The sequence below is a fragment of the Bombina bombina genome, chromosome 9, assembly GCF_027579735.1.
Source record: "Bombina bombina isolate aBomBom1 chromosome 9, aBomBom1.pri, whole genome shotgun sequence".
Lineage (NCBI taxonomy): Eukaryota > Metazoa > Chordata > Amphibia > Anura > Bombinatoridae > Bombina > Bombina bombina.
Window position 1 is genome coordinate 244,859,298 of NC_069507.1, and position 22,808 is coordinate 244,882,105.

The following is a 22,808-nucleotide window of genomic DNA, read 5'->3' on the forward strand; positions in this document are numbered from 1 at the left end:
CAGCCAATCGGAATTAAGGTAGGAAAAATCTGATTGGCTGATTGAATCGTCGGTTGTTGTCGGGAAGAAGAGGATGGCTCCGCGACGGCTCGTCTGAAGATGGCTCTGCTCCGGATGGATGAAGATTGAAGACGCCGCTTGGAAGATGACATCGCCCGGATGGAAGATTTCTTCAGCGCCGCCTGGATGATGACTTCATCGGATGGAAGATTTCTTCAGCGCCCCTTGGATGATGACTTCTGCCGCTCCGGATCTCCTCTTCGGTTCCATCAGTGGCTCGGCTGAGTGAAGACGACTCAAAGTAGGATGATCTTCAGGGGGTAGTGTTAGGTTTTTTTAAGGGGGGTTTGGGTTAGATTAGGGGTATGTGGGTGGTGGGTTTTAATGTTGGGGGGGTTGTATTTTTCTTTTTCAGCAAGCTGAATTCTTTGGGGCATGCCTCGCAAAAGGCCCTTTTAAGGGCTGGTAAGGTAAAAGAGCTTTGAACTTTTTAATTTAGAATAGGGTAGAGAAATTTTTTATTTTGGGGGGTTTGTTATTTTATTAGTGGACTTAGATTAGGTGTAAATAGCTTAAAATTGTTGTAATATTTTTTAAATGTTTGTAAGTTATTTTTTTTTATTTTTTGTAACTTAGCTTTTTTATTTTTTGTACTTTAGTTAGTTTATTTAATTTAATTTAATAGTAGTTATTTGTAGTTAATTTATTTAATTAATGTAATGATAGTGTAGTGTTAGGTTTAATTGTAACTTAGCTTAGGATTTATTTTACAGGTAATTTTGTATTTCTTTTAGCTAGGTAGTTATTAAATAGTTAATAACTATTTAATAACTATTCTAACTAGCTAAAATAAATACCAAGTTACCTGTAAAATAAATATAAATCCTAAAATAGCTACAATTTAATTATTAATTACATTTTAGCTATCTTAGGGTTTATTTTACAGGTAAGTATTTAGTTTTAAATAGGAATAATTTATTAAAGTAAACTTGTTGTAATATTTTTTAAATGTTTGTAAGTTATTTTTTTTATTTTTTGTAACTTAGCTTTTTTAATTTTTTGTACTTTAGTTAGTTTATTTAATTTAATTTAATTGTAGTTATTTGTAGTTAATTTATTTAATTAATGTAATGATAGTGTAGTGTTAGGTTTAATTGTAACTTAGCTTAGGATTTATTTTACAGGTAATTTTGTATTTCTTTTAGCTAGGTAGTTATTAAATAGTTAATAACTATTTAATAACTATTCTAACTAGCTAAAATAAATACCAAGTTACCTGTAAAATAAATATAAATCCTAAAATAGCTACAATGTAATTATTAATTACATTTTAGCTATCTTAGGGTTTATTTTACAGGTAAGTATTTAGTTTTAAATAGGAATAATTTATTGAAGTATAGTGTAGTGTTAGGTGTAATTGTAACTTAGGTTAGTTTTTATTTTACAGGTTAATTTCTCTTTATTTTACTAGGTAGCTATTAAATAGTTAATAACTATTTAATAGCTATTGTACCTAGTTAAAATAAATTGAAAGTTGCCTGTAAAATAAAAATAAATCCTAAGATAGCTACAATATAATTATTATTTATATTGTAGCTATATTAGGGTTTATTTTAAAGGTAAGTCTTTAGTTTTAAATAGGATTAATTTATTTAATAAGAGAAATATTATTTAGATTTATTTAATTAATATTTAAGTTAGGGGGGTGTTAGGGTTAGACTTAGGTTTAGGGGTTAATAATTTTATTATAGTGGCGGCGGTGTAGTGGGGGGCAGGATAGGGGTTAATAAATGTATTATAGGTGGCGACGGTGTAGGGGGGGGCAGATTAGGGGTTAATAAGTTTAATATAGGTTGCGGCGGGGTCCGGGAGCGGCGGTTTAGGGGTAAAACTATTTATTTAGTTGCGGCGAGGTCCGGGATCGTCAGGATAGGGGTTAATAACTTTATTATAGAGGGCGGCAGTATAGGGGGGGCAGGATAGGGGTTAATAGGTATAATGTAGGTGGCGGCGGTGTCCGGGAGCGGTGGTTTAGGGGTTAATACATTTATAAGAGTTGCAGCGGGGTCTAGGAGCGGCGGTTTAGGGGTTAATAACTTTATTGAGTTGCGGGGGGCTCCGGGGGCGCCGGTATAGGGGGTAGAACAGTGTAGTTTAGTGTGGGTGCTTAGTGACAGCCTAGCAATAAAGCTGTAGAAAAGCCGAAGAGCAGCGAGATCGGATGAGTGATAACTATCACAGTCCGTTGCTCATCGCCCCGTACTTGGTGCGTGGCTTTTTGACAGCTTTATTGATAACTTAGGTGAATGTATTCAGGTCTGCGGCGGCGATGGTAGGCGAGCTTAGGCGGGCGTATTGAACCAGTGAAGGCAGGTAAAGTAGACGGCTTGATAACTAGGCCCCACTGTGTTGTTCTTGCTGATTGGTAGGTAAATTCACCTACCAATAAACAAGTGCTTTCCATGGTTCTGAACCAAAAAAATAGCTTAGATGCCTTCTTTTTCAAATAAAGAAAGCAAAAGAACGAAGAAAAATTGATAATAGGAGTAAATTAGAAAGTTGTTTAAAATTGCATGATCTATCTGAATCATGAAAGGAAAAAAACAGAATTTATGTTTACCTGATAAATTACTTTCTCCAACGGTGTGTCCGGTCCACGGCGTCATCCTTACTTGTGGGATATTCTCTTCCCCAACAGGAAATGGCAAAGAGCCCAGCAAAGCTGGTCACATGATCCCTCCTAGGCTCCGCCTACCCCAGTCATTCGACCGACGTTAAGGAGGAATATTTGCATAGGAGAAACCATATGATACCGTGGTGACTGTAGTTAAAGAAAATAAATTATCAGACCTGATTAAAAAACCAGGGCGGGCCGTGGACCGGACACACCGTTGGAGAAAGTAATTTATCAGGTAAACATAAATTCTGTTTTCTCCAACATAGGTGTGTCCGGTCCACGGCGTCATCCTTACTTGTGGGAACCAATACCAAAGCTTTAGGACACGGATGAAGGGAGGGAGCAAATCAGGTCACCTAAATGGAAGGCACCACGGCTTGCAAAACCTTTCTCCCAAAAACAGCCTCAGAAGAAGCAAAAGTATCAAACTTGTAAAATTTGGTAAAAGTGTGCAGTGAAGACCAAGTCGCTGCCCTACATATCTGATCAACAGAAGCCTCGTTCTTGAAGGCCCATGTGGAAGCCACAGCCCTAGTGGAATGAGCTGTGATTCTTTCAGGAGGCTGCCGACCGGCAGTCTCGTAAGCCAATCTGATGATGCTTTTAATCCAAAAAGAGAGAGAGGTAGAAGTTGCTTTTTGACCTCTCCTTTTACCAGAATAAACAACAAACAAGGAAGATGTTTGTCTAAAATCCTTTGTAGCATCTAAATAGAATTTTAGAGCGCGAACAACATCCAAATTGTGCAACAAACGTTCCTTCTTCGAAACTGGTTTCGGACACAAAGAAGGCACGACTATCTCCTGGTTAATGTTTTTGTTAGAAACAACTTTTGGAAGAAAACCAGGTTTAGTACGTAAAACCACCTTATCTGCATGGAACACCAGATAAGGAGGAGAACACTGCAGAGCAGATAATTCTGAAACTCTTCTAGCAGAAGAAATTGCAACCAAAAACAAAACTTTCCAAGATAATAACTTAATATCAACGGAATGTAAGGGTTCAAACGGAACCCCCTGAAGAACTGAAAGAACTAAGTTGAGACTCCAAGGAGGAGTCAAAGGTTTGTAAACAGGCTTGATTCTAACCAGAGCCTGAACAAAGGCTTGAACATCTGGCACAGCTGCCAGCTTTTTGTGAAGTAACACAGACAAGGCAGAAATCTGTCCCTTCAAGAAACTTGCAGATAATCCTTTCTCCAATCCTTCTTGGAGAAAGGATAGAATCTTAGGAATCTTTACCTTGTCCCAGGGGAATCCTTTAGATTCACACCAACAGATATATTTTTTCCATATTTTGTGGTAAATTTTTCTAGTTACAGGCTTTCTGGCCTGAACAAGAGTATCAATAACAGAATCTGAGAACCCTCGTTTTGATAAAATCAAGCGTTCAATCTCCAAGCAGTCAGCTGGAGTGAGACCAGATTCGGATGTTCGAACGGACCTTGAACAAGAAGGTCTCGTCTCAAAGGTAGCTTCCATGGTGGAGCCGATGACATATTCACCAGATCTGCATACCAAGTCCTGCGTGGCCACGCAGGAGCTATCAAGATCACCGACGCCCTCTCCTGATGGATCCTGGCTACCAGCCTGGGGATGAGAGGAAACGGCGGGAATACATAAGCTAGTTTGAAGGTCCAAGGTGCTACTAGTGCATCTACTAGAGTCGCCTTGGGATCCCTGGATCTGGACCCGTAGCAAGGAACCTTGAAGTTCTGACGAGAGGCCATCAGATCCATGTCTGGAATGCCCCACAGTTGAGTGATTTGGGCAAAGATTTCCGGATGGAGTTCCCACTCCCCCGGATGCAATGTCTGACGACTCAGAAAATCCGCTTCCCAATTTTCCACTCCTGGGATGTGGATTGCAGACAGGTGGCAGGAGCGAGTCTCCGCCCATTGAATGATTTTGGTCACTTCTTCCATCGCCAGGGAACTCCTTGTTCCCCCCTGATGGTTGATGTACGCAACAGTCGTCATGTTGTCTGATTGAAACCGTATGAACTTGGCCTTCGCTAGCTGAGGCCAAGCCTTGAGAGCATTGAATATCGCTCTCAGTTCCAGAATATTTATCGGTAGAAGAGATTCTTCCCGAGACCAAAGACCCTGAGCTTTCAGGGATCCCCAGACCGCGCCCCAGCCCATCAGACTGGCGTTGGTCGTGACAATGACCCACTCTGGTCTGCGGAAGGTCATCCCTTGTGACAGGTTGTCCAGGGACAGCCACCAACGGAGTGAGTCTCTGGTCCTCTGATTTACTTGTATCTTCGGAGACAAGTCTGTATAGTCCCCATTCCACTGACTGAGCATGCACAGTTGTAATGGTCTTAGATGAATGCGCGCAAAAGGAACTATGTCCATTGCCGCTACCATCAAACCTATTACTTCCATGCACTGCGCTATGGAAGGAAGAGGAACGGAATGAAGTGTCCGACAAGAGTTTAGAAGTTTTGTTTTTCTGGCCTCTGTCAGAAAAATCCTCATTTCTAAGGAGTCTATTATTGTTCCCAAGAAGGGAACCCTTGTCGACGGAGATAGAGAACTCTTTTCCACGTTCACTTTCCATCCGTGAGATCTGAGAAAGGCCAGGACTATGTCCGTGTGAGCCTTTGCTTGAGGAAGGGACGACGCTTGAATCAGAATGTCGTCCAAGTAAGGTACTACTGCAATGCCCCTTGGTCTTAGCACCGCTAGAAGGGACCCTAGTACCTTTGTGAAAATCCTTGGAGCAGTGGCTAATCCGAAAGGAAGCGCCACAAACTGGTAATGCTTGTCCAGGAATGCGAACCTTAGGAACCGATGATGTTCCATGTGGATAGGAATATGTAGATACGCATCCTTTAAATCCACCGTGGTCATGAATTGACCTTCCTGGATGGAAGGAAGAATTGTTCGAATGGTTTCCATCTTGAACGATGGAACCTTGAGAAACTTGTTTAAGATCTTGAGATCTAAGATTGGTCTGAACGTTCCCTCTTTTTTGGGAACTATGAACAGATTGGAGTAGAACCCCATCCCTTGTTCTCCTAATGGAACAGGATGAATCACTCCCATTTTTAGCAGGTCTTCTACACAATGTAAGAATGCCTGTCTTTTTATGTGGTCTGAAGACAATTGAGACCTGTGGAACCTCCCCCTTGGGGGAAGCCCCTTGAATTCCAGAAGATAACCTTGGGAGACTATTTCTAGTGCCCAAGGATCCAGAACATCTCTTGCCCAAGCCTGAGCGAAGAGAGAGAGTCTGCCCCCCACCAGATCCGGTCCCGGATCGGGGGCCAACATTTCATGCTGTCTTGGTAGCAGTGGCAGGTTTCTTGGCCTGCTTTCCCTTGTTCCAGCCTTGCATTGGTCTCCAGGCTGGCTTGGCTTGAGAAGTATTACCCTCTTGTTTAGAGGACGTAGCACTTGGGGCTGGTCCGTTTCTACGAAAGGGACGAAAATTAGGTTTATTTTTGGCCTTGAAAGACCTATCCTGAGGAAGGGCGTGGCCCTTACCCCCAGTGATATCAGAGATAATCTCTTTCAAGTCAGGGCCAAACAGCGTTTTCCCCTTGAAAGGAATGTTAAGTAGTTTGTTCTTGGAAGACGCATCCGCTGACCAAGATTTCAACCAAAGCGCTCTGCGCGCCACAATAGCAAACCCAGAATTTTTCGCCGCTAACCTAGCCAATTGCAAAGTGGCGTCTAGGGTGAAAGAATTAGCCAATTTGAGAGCACGGATTCTGTCCATAATCTCCTCATAAGGAGGAGAATCACTATCGATCGCCTTAACTAGTTCATCGAACCAGAAACACGCGGCTGTAGTGACAGGGACAATGCATGAAATTGGTTGTAGAAGGTAACCTTGCTGAACAAACATCTTTTTAAGCAAACCTTCTAATTTTTTATCCATAGGATCTTTGAAAGCACAACTATCTTCTATGGGTATAGTGGTGCGTTTGTTTAAAGTAGAAACCGCTCCCTCGACCTTGGGGACTGTCTGCCATAAGTCCTTTCTGGGGTCGACCATAGGAAACAATTTTTTAAATATGGGGGGAGGGACGAAAGGTATACCGGGCCTTTCCCATTCTTTATTTACAATGTCCGCCACCCGCTTGGGTATAGGAAAAGCTTCTGGGAGCCCCGGGACCTCTAGGAACTTGTCCATTTTACATAGTTTCTCTGGGATGATCAAATTCTCACAATCATCCAGAGTGGATAATACCTCCTTAAGCAGAGCGCGGAGATGTTCCAACTTAAATTTAAATGTAATCACATCGGGTTCAGCTTGTTGAGAAATTTTCCCTGAATCTGAAATTTCTCCCTCAGACAAAACCTCCCTGGCCCCCTCAGACTGGTGTAGGGGCATTTCAGAACCATTATCATCAGCGTCCTCATGCTCTTCAGTATCTAAAACAGAGCAGTCGCGCTTACGCTGATAAGTGGGCATTTTGGCTAAAATGTTTTTGATAGAATTATCCATTACAGCCGTTAATTGTTGCATAGTAAGGAGTATTGGCGCGCTAGATGTACTAGGGGCCTCCTGAGTGGGCAAGACTCGTGTAGACGAAGGAGGGAATGATGCAGTACCATGCTTACTCCCCTCACTTGAGGAATCATCTTGGGCATCATTTTCAGTGTCACATAAATCACATTTATTTAAATGAGAAGGAACCCTGGCTTCCCCACATTCAGAACACAGTCTATCTGGTAGTTCAGACATGTTAAACAGGCATAAACTTGATAACAAAGTACAAAAAACGTTTTAAAATAAAACCGTTACTGTCACTTTAAATTTTAAACTGAACACACTTTATTACTGCAATTGCGAAAAAGTATGAAGGAATTGTTCAAAATTCACCAAAATTTCACCACAGTGTCTTAAAGCCTTAAAAGTATTGCACACCAATTTTGGAAGCTTTAACCCTTAAAATAACGGAACCGGAGCCGTTTTTAACTTTAACCCCTTTACAGTCCCTGGTATCTGCTTTGCTGAGACCCAACCAAGCCCAAAGGGTAATACGATACCAAATGATGCCTTCAGAAAGTCTTTTCTATGTATCAGAGCTCCTCACACATGCGACTGCATGTCATGCCTCTCAAAAACAAGTGCGCAATACCGGCGCGAAAATGAGGCTCTGCCTATGATTAGGGAAAGCCCCTAAAGAATAAGGTGTCTAAAACAGTGCCTGCCGATATTATTTTACCAAAATACCCAGATTAAATGATTCCTCAAGGCTAAATATGTGTAATATATGAATCGATTTAGCCCAGAAAAAGTCTACAGTCTTAATAAGCCCTTGTGAAGCCCTTATTTACTTTCTGAATAAACATGGCTTACCGGATCCCATAGGGAAAATGACAGCTTCCAGCATTACATCGTCTTGTTAGAATGTGTCATACCTCAAGCAGCAAAAGACTGCTCACTGTTCCCCCAACTGAAGTTAATTCCTCTCAACAGTCCTGTGTGGAACAGCCATGGATTTTAGTAACGGTTGCTAAAATCATTTTCCTCTTACAAACAGAAATCTTCATCTCTTTTCTGTTTCAGAGTAAATAGTACATACCAGCACTATTTTAAAATAACAAACTCTTGATTGAATAATAAAAACTACAGTTAAACACTAAAAAACTCTAAGCCATCTCCGTGGAGATGTTGCCTGTACAACGGCAAAGAGAATGACTGGGGTAGGCGGAGCCTAGGAGGGATCATGTGACCAGCTTTGCTGGGCTCTTTGCCATTTCCTGTTGGGGAAGAGAATATCCCACAAGTAAGGATGACGCCGTGGACCGGACACACCTATGTTGGAGAAATTGGGTTCAGTGTCCCTTTAAAGGAACTATCAGCAATATGATCTTTAAAAGGAAAGTTACCTTCAATACATACACAATAACAATAGAAGTTATCTCAGTAAACTGTGCATATATAATTTGCATGTTAATAGCTCAAAAAGGAATATTTTTTAAAATGGCAACATTATAAAGACCTGTTGAAGCACATTGTTACAAATCCAACCTAGACATAAAAAAGCACAAATACACTTGCTATTTTTCACCTTGCAAAATATAAAGACAGGATAAGGTTTGGGAACCTCAGTAAGGGTTGCACATTAAATTTGTACATATTACAAGAAACTTGAAAAATCGATCTTTTCATTGAGACCATAGGGTGCTAGTGTATTTAACCGATACATCCAGCGTGATTCATTCTGTAATAGGAGTTTATCAACATCACCACCACGGCGATGTTGTTTTATAACATAACATAACAAGTAAATTTAAGGATATCATTGATCGATTCTTGAGATCTGCTTTTGAAGCTGGCCACCTTATTGATTCAGAATTTACTTTTTTTACCACAATCCACCCTAAGATACCTATGTTCTATTTACTTCCAAAAGTACACAAAACCTTAGTTAACCCTCCGGGCAGACCCATTGTTTCTGCCCATGATTTTGTTTTATCCAATACTAGGCGATAAGCCTGTCCAGAGGGCAGTCTATGTTTAAAAAAATACAAACCCCCAAGCTAAAGTTACAAAAAATAAAAAAAGTAAAATTACGGAAAAAAATAAACAAAGTTATCCAAAATAAAAAAATGTAAACCTAAACTAATACCCCTATAAAAATTCCCTTCCAAAATTAAAACACCCCCTAATCTAATACTAAACTGAATAGCCTTTAAAATGGCCTTTTGCAGGGCATTGTCCTAAGTTAAACAGCTCTTTTAACTCTAAAAAATACTAAGTCCCCCCTAACCGTAAAACCACCCTACCCACCAAACCCCCCAAAATATAAAAACCTAACACTAAAAAAACTAAACTATCCATTGCCCCTAAAGGGGCATTTGTATGGGCATCGCCCTTAAAAGGGCAATCAGCTCTTTTTCAAGCCCACAAATCCCCTAATCTAAAAAAAAACACCCCAAAAATTAAATTAAAAAAGCCTAAACCTAAGCCCCAAATAGGTACTCACTGTTTCTGAAGTCCGGCGGAGGTCTTCTTCCAGACGGATCCATCATCTTCTATCTTCCTCCGGAGTGAAGGCGGCGCGGAGCGGAGGCACATAGCTGTGTTCCCGATGCCTGGATCCTTAGTGGCTGTCCTCAACGGCGGCGGTCCTCGGTGGCATGGAGGCTCCTCTTCATCCGATGTCCGTCGTAGACTGAAGATTGAATGCAAGGTACCGCAATCAATTTGGGGTACCTTGCATTCCTATTGGTTGAAATTTTGAAATCAGCCAATAGGATTAGAGCTACTGAAATCCTATTGGCTGTTCAAATCGGCCAATAAGATTTCAGTAGCTCTCAGCCTATTGGCTGATTTCAAATTTTCAGCCAATAGGAATGCAAGGTACCCCAATAAATATGGGGAACCTTGCATTCCATCTTCAGTGAGCGACGGACAATCGCATGAAGAGGAGCCGCCGAGGACCGCCGCCGTTGAGGATCAAGGCATCGGGAACACAGCCCCACACTGCAGCGCCGCCTTCACTCCGGATGAAGATAAAAGATGATGGATCCGTCTGGAAGAAGACCTTCTCCACCGGACTTCAGGAACAGTAAGTACCAATTTGGGGCTTAGGTTTAGGTTTTTTTATTTTCATTTTTGGGGGGGGGGTGTTTTTTTTTAGATTAGGGTTTTTTGGGCTTGAAAAAAAGCTGATTGCCCTTTAAAGGGTAATGTCCATACCATATGTATGGATAGTTTAGATTTTTAGTGTTAAGTTTTTTTATTTTGGGGGGGTTAGGTGGGTGGGGGGGGTTTACTGTTAGGGGGAAATTAATACTTTTTAGAGGTAAAAGAGCTGTTTAACTTACGGCAATGCCCTACAAAAGGCCCTTGGTAGTTTAGATAAAGGGGTGTAATGTTGGACTTTTTTATTTTTTGTAATTTAATGTTAGTTTTTTTTAAATTTAAATTGTAATTTAGTAGTAATTGGAGTTAATTTAGGCAGTGTTATGTTTGAGTTGTGGGGGGGTTGGTGTTATAGGGGTTAATATATTAGGGTTATTGATGTGTGGGGGTTTGGCAGTTTAGGGGTTAATAGGTTGATTAAGGTTATTGTGCTGTGGGGGTTTGGCGGTTTAGGGGTTAATATGTTAATTAGATTTATTGTGATGTGGGGTTGGCGGTTTAAGAGTTAATAGGTTAAATAGTTTTATTGCGATGTGAGAGGTTGGCGGTTTAGGGGTTAATATTTTAATTGTGTTATTTGCGGATTAGGGGTTAATAGTTGTTTTTTTGTTATACTTCGTGCAGGCGGTTATGTTTTTTCATTTTTATTTCTTGCGGGCGGTTACGTGTTTTTTAGTTATTTCATGCAGGCGGTTGCGTTTTTTTTTTAAGGATTCGGGTTTGCCTACGCTCCATCCAGGTGGATTCTGAAAATGGCAGGGTGGTAAAAGAATCCACCAAAGTGATTCTTTCACCACCCTGCCATTTTCGGAATCCAACTGGATCCAGCGGATTCTTTCACCACCCTGCTATTTTTGCAATGCATCCATTCTTTTGGCTGCCTCGTGCAGCCAAGATTCCTTTGAGGATGCGTGCGCAACTGGCGACGACAACGGACGCGTTACAAATGCGATTATAGTATAGATAGCTATCTTTGTAGATCACTACCTACAATCTACAGTTAAAAATATGTTTGCATATTTAAAAGATTCTGCTAGTCTGATAACAATTCTTAAATCGTCCAATTGGTTTGACATGGGGACATATTTATCAATGTGCGAGCGGACATGATACGATGTAGCATATCATGTCCACCGCACATCGATAAATGCCGACAGCATACGCTGTCAGCATTTATCAATGCCGCCCCCTGCAGATTTGCGCCCCATATTTGATCGGGTTGATTTCTGTCCACTGCCTCAGAACAGTCGAACAAATATATGTGTGTGTGTATGTTATGTCAGAAATCTATTGCAAACATATTTACATGTCTCTAAGTTCCTTTTTTTGTTCTAAACAATGTTGTCTGTCATATCTCTGTGTTTATTTATATCAGGGTATCATACAGTATGTATTTATTTGCAATCAATTGATTTTTTAAGAGCTGGGCCAGTTTTCTCTATGTACCTGTGTAACCCCTCCTGATTGCAATCTAGTTTTAAAAACCACCCATACACAGGTGTTATAAAATGGGCTGTCATATAAGATGACATTTCTTATTGAAAAATAAATTCAAGAGAAGAAAGAAATACACTGAAAATAGCATGACAGTAAAAAGGTGATTTTAATTTCTGCTGTATCTGAATCATGACAGTTTAATGTTATGTGGGCTATCCCTTTGAGCTATGAGCTTAAGATTATATTGAATCAAACATCAATTCGAATTTTAAAATCATTGTCTAAAATATTACATTGTGTGTCCTAATGTCAGCATCAATGTTTATCTTTAATACTTATTTCACATACACATACTTTCAAAATATAATATACAATGTAACAAATGGCACTTACAAGTTCTGGTGAGTGATCAATGATACAAGTATCGAGCAATTTGATTCGTTAGTGATAGTTTAAAATGTATATTTGAATCAGATTGGCTGATGTCATAAATCATGTGAATATGCATATTCTGATCAAAAGTGGTTGAAAAATTCACTAGTGTGTGGGTTGTTTAGGAGCTTCTGTCATAATTGGTGCGAAAAGTGTTGCGTCAAAATTGGTGCAAAGTGGAGAGTGGGACTTGTATTACATGACTTAAACATGGTGCACATAGATAATCCACAAAAAAGAAAAAGAAAGTTAGCTATATTATGTTGTGTATTTATTTCATTTTTATCTCTATATCTATTAGTGCAACAAGTTTGGAGCAAACCTTTTCAACAACTTTGGAGAAATAATATTGTCCCCTTGCTTTGTAATGAGAGACAAATTTGTAACATAATCCATAAGTAGTAATGTATTTTTCATTTTTATCCCTCTATCTACCAGTGCACCAAATGTGGAGCAATAATATTTTTTGATTTAGAAAGGGTATAGAATTTTAATAGTTTCTAATTTATTTTTATTATGTATTATACTTCATTTTCTTGCAGCATCGAACATAAGCTTTCTGTGCTTTCTATGGCATCCATGGCCTCAAGGGTGGCAGATTGAAAACTAGGTACGCTGCGTCGGAATAGACGCGAGCGTACCTGTTAAATGTTTTATAAATTTGGAAAAGGGTCAAATAGAGTCAAATCTAAATTCAAAACATCTGTAATGATGCAAGCATCAATCTGTGTCGGATTGAGATCGCAGGAGCATATATTACTTCACAAATTTCAACATTTGCAATTTTGATAACTACGGCGGATCAATCTTGCGACAAATACAACGCGGGATTCAAGCGTATTTTCAGTTGACGCTTTGATAAATATGCCCCATGGCGTTCATGGCAAGACACTGTGTTAAGGTTCTGGTTTGTATATAAAGGGGCAATGTATGTATGTTTGTTAGCTGCTATTTTTGATGTATTGCATTTGACAAAGGGACCAGTCAGGTTCTGAAAAAATATGCTCACTTTTACTTGGTGGATATTAAATGCTAAGTTTTAACGCTTAAGTCCACTGAGTGCTTATCTCTGCTGTTTGATATTGACTGTTTATACAGCACTGGGCCTGATGATAGTTTGTGATATGAAGTGCATCCTTTTCCACTAATATATATATTTATAAATATGTTTATATGCAATTGAAATGTGCCTCTATAAAACATAATATTCTTCATAGCCCAAAACATATATATGTCTCATATATAAAAAAAAAGAGTGAAGGCAGTAATTAAACTCGTAATATTGACCATTTTCCAGAACAAAATATTAAAATGATCAAAACAATAAACCAGACATATCCAACTTTTTGTATGACAATCCACACTCGAATGTTCTTTTTCAGAGCAACAGTGCCTATTTTTTTTAAACATTTTCTAATACAACCAAAGCATATACCCCAAACAAAGAAACCAATGAGCAATTCTTTTAGATAGGTAGATAGATCAGCACATACCTACAGACCCAGAAACACAGATATTTGATAAGAAGTGTGGACTTAGAATTGCCATTTGCAGAGCTGATGAACACTCTCTGCATTGCATATAAGGAGAGGCAGAATGGCAGTGGGGACCCAGATAAAAACAGTGACTCACACTGTGACCCAGAACCTTAGTTTAGACAGCCAGACTGTAAACATGTTCCTATATTACATATAATAATATAAACACAATTGTGTTAACTAGATCCTTACTTACTACTATAACAATGGCTTGTAGTCAGTAAGCATTCCTAAGGCACATATTCATTAAACTGAATCTGCTCTTAAACTTAACATAGGGAGATAGAAAATAGTCCCCAGTAGAGTCCTGTGAATCATTAGTGAATATAGACCAGTGGTCTTTTACGATTATCTGAAACTGAATATCACTATTTTAACTTACTTTCAGTTGCAGCTCTTTGTAACGTTTTGACATTCGTATAAGTAACTTTTCATCATTTATCATTGCTGGCTTTTCCTGGTAGAATTTCACCATGGCCTCAGCTGCCTCTGTATACGCCATTTCCAAAAATGCCTGACAAGAGAAAAGGTTTGTATTAAAAATAAATAGATACAAATATAACTACAATCTTAAAGGTGTAGTCTAGTCAAAATTAAACTTTCAGATAGAGTATGCAAATTTAAGCAACTTTCTAATTTACTCCTATTATTAATTTTTCTTCATTCTCTTGGTATCTTTTTTTTTTAAAAAGCAAAATGTAAGCATAGGAGCTGACCCATTTTTTATTCAGCACCTGGGTAGCACTTTCTGATTGGTGTCTAAATGTAGCCACCAATCAGCAAGCGCTACCTAGGTGCTGTAACATAAATGGGCTGGCTCATAAGCTTACATTCAAATAAAGATACAGTAAATTAGAAAGTTGCTTAAAATTGTCTGCTCTATCTGAATCGTGTAAGCTTAATTTTGACTAGACTATTCCTTTAATAACAGCAAAAACACAGACAAGATCACTCAGTTGTGCTCAGCAGATCCTTTAATAACAGCAAAAACACAGACAAGATCACTCAGTTGTGCTCAGTAGATCCTTTAATAACAGCAAAAACACAGACAAGATCACTCAGTTGTGCTCAGTAGATCCTTTAATAACAGCAAAACACAGACAAGATCACTCAGTTGTGCTCAACAGATCCTTTAATAACAGCAAAAACACAGACAAGATCACTCAGTTGTGCTCTGCAAATCCTTTAATAACAGCAAAAACACAGACAAGATCACTCAGTTGTGCTCAGCAGATCCTTTAATAACAGCAAAAACACAGACAAGATCACTCAGTTGTGCTCAGCAGATCCTTTAATAACAGCAAAAACACAGACAAGATCACTCAGTTGTGCTCAGCAGATCCTTTAATAACAGCAAAAACACAGACAAGATCACTCAGTTGTGCTCAGCAGATCCTTTAATAACAGCAAAAACACAGACAAGATCACTCAGTTGTGCTCAGCAGATCCTTTAATAACAGCAAAAACACAGACAAGATCACTCAGTTGTGCTCAGCAGATCCTTTAATAACAGCAAAAACACAGACAAGATCACTCAGTTGTGCTCAGCAGATCCTTTAATAACAGCAAAAACACAGACAAGATCACTCAGTTGTGCTCAGCAGATCCTTTAATAACAGCAAAAACACAGACAAGATCACTCAGTTGTGCTCAGCAGATCCTTTAATAACAGCAAAAACACAGACAAGATCACTCAGTTGTGCTCAGCAGATCCTTTAATAACAGCAAAAACACAGACAAGATCACTCAGTTGTGCTCAGCAGATCCTTTAATAACAGCAAAAACACAGACAAGATCACTCAGTTGTGCTCAGCAGATCCTTTAATAACAGCAAAAACACAGACAAGATCACTCAGTTGTGCTCAGCAGATCCTTTAATAACAGCAAAAACACAGACAAGATCACTCAGTTGTGCTCAGCAGATCCTTTAATAACAGCAAAAACACAGACAAGATCACTCAGTTGTGCTCAGCAGATCCTTTAATAACAGCAAAAACACAGACAAGATCACTCAGTTGTGCTCAGCAGATCCTTTAATAACAGCAAAAACACAGACAAGATCACTCAGTTGTGCTCAGCAGATCCTTTAATAACAGCAAAAACACAGACAAGATCACTCAGTTGTGCTCAGCAGATCCTTTAATAACAGCAAAAACACAGACAAGATCACTCAGTTGTGCTCAGCAGATCCTTTAATAACAGCAAAAACACAGACAAGATCACTCAGTTGTGCTCAGCAGATCCTTTAATAACAGCAAAAACACAGACAAGATCACTCAGTTGTGCTCAGCAGATCCTTTAATAACAGCAAAAACACAGACAAGATCACTCAGTTGTGCTCAGCAGATCCTTTAATAACAGCAACAACACAGACACAATCACTCTGCTCAGTAGATCCTTTAATAACAGCAAAAACACAGACAAGATCACTCAGTTGTGCTCAGTAGATCCTTTAATAACAGCAAAACACAGACAAGATCACTCAGTTGTGCTCAGCAGATCATTTAATAACAGCAAAAACACAGACAAGATCACTCAGTTGTGCTCAGCAAATCCTTTAATAACAGCAAAAACACAGACAAGATCACTCAGTTGTGCTCAGCAGATCATTTAATAACAGCAAAACACAGACAAGATCACTCAGTTGTGCTCAGCAGATCATTTAATAACAGCAAAAACACAGACAAGATCACTCAGTTGTGCTCAGCAGATCATTTAATAACAGCAAAAACACAGACAAGATCACTCAGTTGTGCTCAGCAGATCCTTTAATAACAGCAAAACACAGACAAGATCACTCAGTTGTGCTCAGCAGATCCTTTAATAACAGCAAAACACAGACAAGATCACTCAGTTGTGCTCAGCAGATCCTTTAATAACAGCAAAAACACAGACAAGATCACTCAGTTGTGCTCAGCAGATCCTTTAATAACAGCAAAAACACAGACAAGATCACTCAGTTGTGCTCAGCAGATCCTTTAATAACAGCAAAAACACAGACAAGATCACTCAGTTGTGCTCAGCAGATCCTTTAATAACAGCAAAAACACAGACAAGATCACTCAGTTGTGCTCAGCAGATCCTTTAATAACAGCAAAAACACAGACAAGATCACTCAGTTGTGCTCAGCAGATCCTTTAATAACAGCAAAAACACAGACAAGATCACTCAGTTGTGCTCAGCAGATCCTTTAATAACAGCAAAAACACAGACAAGATCACTCAGTTGTGCTCAGCAGATCCTTTAATAACAGCAAAAACACAGACAAGATCACTCAGTTGTGCTCAGCAGATCCTTTAATAACAGCAAAAACACAGACAAGATCACTCAGTTGTGCTCAGCAGATCCTTTAATAACAGCAAAAACACAGACAAGATCACTCAGTTGTGCTCAGCAGATCCTTTAATAACAGCAAAAACACAGACACAATCACTCTGCTCAATAGATCCTTTAATAACAGCAAAAACACAGACAAGATCACTCAGTTGTGCTCAGTAGATCCTTTAATAACAGCAAAACACAGACAAGATCACTCAGTTGTGCTCAGCAGATCATTTAATAACAGCAAAAACACAGACAAGATCACTCAGTTGTGCTCAGCAAATCCTTTAATAACAGCAAAAACACAGACAAGATCACTCAGTTGTGCTCAGCAGATCATTTAATAACAGCAAAACACAGACAAGATCACTCAGTTGTGCTCAGCAGATCCTTTAATAACAGCAAAAACACAGACAAGATCACTCAGTTGTGCTCAGCAGATCCTTTAATAACAGCAAAAACACAGACAAGATCACTCAGTTGTGCTCAGCAGATCCTTTAATAACAGCAAAAACACAGACAAGATCACTCAGTTGTGCTCAGCAGATCCTTTAATAACAGCAAAAACACAGACAAGATCACTCAGTTGTGCTCAGCAGATCCTTTAATAACAGCAAAAACACAGACACAATCACTCTGCTCAGTAGATCCTTTAATAACAGCAAAAACACAGACAAGATCACTCAGTTGTGCTCAGTAGATCCTTTAATAACAGCAAAACACAGACAAGATCACTCAGTTGTGCTCAGCAGATCATTTAATAACAGCAAAAACACAGACAAGATCACTCAGTTGTGCTCAGCAAATCCTTTAATAACAGCAAAAACACAGACAAGATCACTCAGTTGTGCTCAGCAGATCATTTAATAACAGCAAAACACAGACAAGATCACTCAGTTGTGCTCAGCAGATCCTTTAATAACAGCAAAAACACAGACAAGATCACTCAGTTGTGCTCAGCAGATCCTTTAATAACAGCAAAAACACAGACAAGATCACTCAGTTGTGCTCAGTAGATCCTTTAATAACAGCAAAACACAGACAAGATCACTCAGTTGTGCTCAGCAGATCATTTAATAACAGCAAAAACACAGACAAGATCACTCAGTTGTGCTCAGCAAATCCTTTAATAACAGCAAAAACACAGACAAGATCACTCAGTTGTGCTCAGCAGATCATTTAATAACAGCAAAACACAGACAAGATCACTAAGTTGTGCTCAGCAGATCCTTTAATAACAGCAAAAACACAGACAAGATCACTCAGTTGTGCTCAGCAGATCCTTTAATAACAGCAAAAACACAGACAAGATCACTCAGTTGTGCTCAGCAGATCATTTAATAACAGCAAAACACAGACAAGATCACTCAGTTGTGCTCAGCAGATCATTTAATAACAGCAAAAACACAGACAAGATCACTCAGTTGTGCTCAGCAGATCATTTAATAACAGCAAAAACACAGACAAGATCACTCAGTTGTGCTCAGCAGATCATTTAATAACAGCAAAAACACAGACACGATCACTCAGTTGTGCTCAGCAAATCACATCATTGTTGGTTTTTTTTTCCTTTTACCCTGAAGTCACTAATACTTCAGGTAAAAACAAACAAGGAAATGTGTTTTGCACAAGTTTATTTCATGTATATTTATGTTTCAAATGCAGAAAACTGTTTATTTTGTATGAACAATTCCTCATTTGCCACATACACAATATAACATTCATTCTGCACCACACACACAAAGCAAACATCTCAAACAGGAAAACCTGCAAATGACTTGTGGTTCCAAAATAGGCTTTTGCAGCCTCAAAATGACACATAAAGATTTATTATAACCAGCAAAAGCTTAACGCTTAATCCATTTCAAAACTTTAATGATCTATGGTGAAGATTCAATATTTTTATAACTTCACAAATATTATCTATTTATAAAGCACTTACATATTATGAGACTATAATAATGGAAAAATATAAAACAGTGTTTTTCAACTCCAGTCCTCAAGTACCAAACATGCCAGGTTTTCATAATATCTGAGCTAGAGCACAGGTGAAATAATCAGCTGATCAGTAACCATGGTCATTAACCTGCTCTCAAGCATCAGCTGATTATTTCACCTGTGATCTAGTTAAAATATCATGAAAATCTGGCCCCCGTTACTTGAGAACTGGAGTTGAGAGGGTCCTACACCTGAGTCGCAGCTGTTAAACCACATTTCTTTTGTGTAAGTGGCAAGAGTCCATGAGCTAGTGACGTATGGGATATATATTCCTATCAGGAGGGGGCAAAGTTTCCCAAACCTCAAAATGCCTATAAATACACATCCCAACTCACTCATAACTTAGTTTTACAAACTTTGCCTCCTTGTGGAGGTGGTGAAGCAAGTGTGTGCTTGATTTTCTTCTGTGATAGGCGCTTCTAAGCATATTGAGGCCCAGTTCCTTTCAAAGTACAGTGTTTGTCCTAGGGATGTGAAGGGAGTATTGCCTAACGATACCATGTTTTCACCTATGGGAAATCTATTCTAAGGCTCTCTGTAATCGGTCGCAGAGATTACAGATCAACATTATACTGCTCTACCATTACCTCTGCTGATAAGTTTCAGTACTGGTTTGCTATATGTGGATGGGTGTCTTCTGGTAAGTATATATTATTTTTTAAGACACTCTCAGCTATGTTTGGCACTTTTTCTTATAAAGTTTTAAATGTATATTGTAAATATTTGCCATGAGTCAGGTCTGTGTATTTCCCTTTGCAGTCTAAACAGTTTCAGCTTGGGAATTATGTTTATGGGAGTTTTCAGCCTTACCTGGGGTTCCAGTTAATTATAACTTGAAGTCTGTTTTTTTTCAAATAATTTTGCGGGCTTAGGCTTGCGATAACGCAGAATGTTACTTTTTATTGCGATATTTTTGGCGCAAAGTCATGTCTGCCGGGACGCGAGTCACGTCATTTCTTTCTTGTTGCAAGGTATTTTGGGGGCAAATTCACTCCTGTTATGACACGAGTTCTGTCATTTACCTTTGGCGTCAAAAGTTTTTTACTCTGCATTTATGCCGTTTTGGCGCCTTAAATTTGTTATATAATTCTCTCCCTCTTTTTGCTCTCTGCTCTCATTTAATCTTAGGGGGCTAGGTTGCTTGTTTTTGATTTTACCTTTGTTTAAAAATTTTATCATAAGCGTTTTTTCCCATTCCTGAAACTGCTATTTGAGGAAATTGGATATTTTGTTTTAATGTTATTTCTCTTGTAAGGTGTATCCAGTCCACGGAACATCCATTACTTGTGGGATATTCTCATTCCCATCAGGAAGTTGCAAGAGGACACCCACAGCAGAGCTGTTATATAGCTCCTCCCCTAACTGCCATATCCAGTCATTCTCTTGCAACTCTCAACAAGCATGGAGGTAGTAAGAGAGAGTGGTGAAAAATAGTTAGTTTTTTTTCTTCAATCAAAAGTTTGTTATTTTTAAATGGTACCGGAGTTGTACTATTTTATCTCAGGCAGTAAATAGAAGAAGAATCTGCCTGAGTTTTCTATGATCTTAGCAGGTTGTAACTAAGATCCATTGCTGTTCTCACATATGTCTGAGGAGAGAGGTAACTTCAGCGGGAGAATTGGCGTGCAGTTTACTCTGCTATGAGGTATGTGCAGTTACAATTTTTTTCTAGAATTGGAAATGCTAGAAAATGCTGCTGAAACCGGATTAATGTAAGTTAAGCCTGAATACAGTGATTTAATAGCAACTGGTATCATGCTTACTCTCAGGGGTAATACCCTTATAAAAATGCAATAGAAAACGTTTGCTGGCATGTTTAATCGTTTTTATATATGCTTTGGTGATAAAACTTTATTGGGGCCTAGTTTTTTCCACATGGCTGGCTTTATTTTTGCCTAGTAACAGTTTCCTGAGGCTTTCCACTGTTGTAGTATGAGTGGGAGGGGCCTATTTTAGCGCTTTTTTGCGCAGTTAAAATTACAGACTGAGACATCCAGTTTTCCTCAGAAGTCCCCTGAATGCTACAGGGCATCTCTAAAGGGCCCAAAATCGTTTATTGGGGAAGGTAGGGCCACAGCAGAGCTGTGGCAGTTTGTTGTGACTGTTAAAAAAATGTCTATATCGTTTTTTTTTATCCGTTTTTTGAACTAAGGGGTTAATCATCCATTTGCAAGTGGGTGCAATGCTCTGTTAGCTTATTACATACACTGTAAAAATTTTGTTTGATTTACTGCCTTTTTTCACTTTTTTTCAAATTTTGACAAAATTTGTTTCTCTTAAAGGCACAGTACCGTTTTTTATATTTGCTTGTTAACTTGATTTAAAGTGTTTTCCAAGCTTGCTAGTCTCATTGCTAGTCTGTACAAACATGTCTGACATAGAGGAAACTCCTTGTTCATTATGTTTAAAAGCCATGGTGGAACCCCCTCTTAGAATGTGTACCAAATGTACTGATTTCACTTTAAGCAATAAAGATCATATTCTGTCTTTAAAAAATTTATCACCAGAGGAATCTGACGAGGGGGAAGTTATGCCGACTAACTCTCCCCACGTGTCAGATCCTTTGACTCCCGCTCAAGGGACTCACGCTCAAATGGCGCCAAGTACATCTAGGGCGCCCATAGCGATTACTTTACAAGACATGGCGGCAGTCATGGATAATACATTGTCAGCGGTATTAGCCAGACTACCTGAATTTAGAGGTAAGCAAGATAGCTCTGGGGTTAGACGAAATGCAGAGCATACTGACGCTTTAAGAACCATGTCTGATACTGCCTCACAATATGCAGAAGCTGAGGAAGGAGAGCTTCAGTCTGTGGGTGATATTTCTGACTCAGGAAAGATACCTGATTCTGATATTTCTACATTTAAATTTAAGCTTGAACACCTCCGCGTATTGCTCAGGGAGGTTTTAGCTGCTCTGAATGACTGTGATACAATTGCAGTGCCAGAGAAATTGTGTAGACTGGATAAATACTATGCAGTGCCGGTGTGTACTGATGTTTTTCCAATACCTAAAAGGTTTACAGAAATTATTACTAAGGAATGGGATAGACCAGGTGTGCCTTTCTCTCCCCCTCCTATTTTTAGAAAAATGTTTCCTATAGACGCCACCACACAGGACTTATGGCAGACAGTCCCTAAGGTGGAGGGAGCAGTTTCTACTTTAGCAAAGCGTACTACTATCCCTGTTGAGGACAGTTGTGCTTTTTCAGATCCAATGGATAAAAAATTAGAAGGTTACCTTAAGAAAATGTTTATTCAACAAGGTTTTATCCTACAGCCCCTTGCATGCATTGCTCCTGTCACTGCTGCTGCGGCGTTCTGGTTTGAGTCTTTGGAAGAGGCTTTACAGGTAGCGACTCCATTGGATGACATACTTGGCAAACTTAGAGCACTTAAGCTAGCCAATTCTTTTGTTTCTGATGCCATTGTTCATTTGACTAAACTAACGGCTAAGAATTCTGGTTTTGCTATACAGGCGCGCAGGGCGCTATGGCTTAAATCATGGTCAGCTCACGTGACTTCAAAATCTAAGCTGCTTAACATTCCCTTCTAGGGGCAGACCCTATTCGGGCCTGGTTTGAAGGAGATTATTGCTGATATCACTGGAGGAAAAGGTCATGCCCTTCCTCAGGACAGGTCCAAATCAAGGGCCAAACAGTCTAATTTTCATGCCTTTCGAAATTTCAAGGCAGGTGCGGCATCAACTTCCTCTAATGCAAAACAAGAGGGAACTTTTGCTCAGTCCAAGACGGTCTGGAGGCCAAACCAGACCTGGAACAAAGGTAA

The 22,808-nt window shown here is 39.3% G+C and overlaps 1 protein-coding gene across 5 annotated transcripts in view; it reads right to left on the minus strand.

Annotated features, from left to right (window-relative positions):
- RBM20 (RNA binding motif protein 20) overlaps positions 1–22,808 on the minus strand; it is a 415,808-nt gene that overhangs the window by 122,842 nt on the left and 270,158 nt on the right. For all 5 annotated transcript variants that reach the window (XM_053692751.1, XM_053692749.1, XM_053692750.1 and 2 more), the window contains exon 7: positions 14,080–14,211. In XM_053692751.1, coding sequence (XP_053548726.1) covers positions 14,080–14,211 — 132 coding nt within the window. The remainder of the gene's footprint in view (positions 1–14,079; positions 14,212–22,808) is intronic.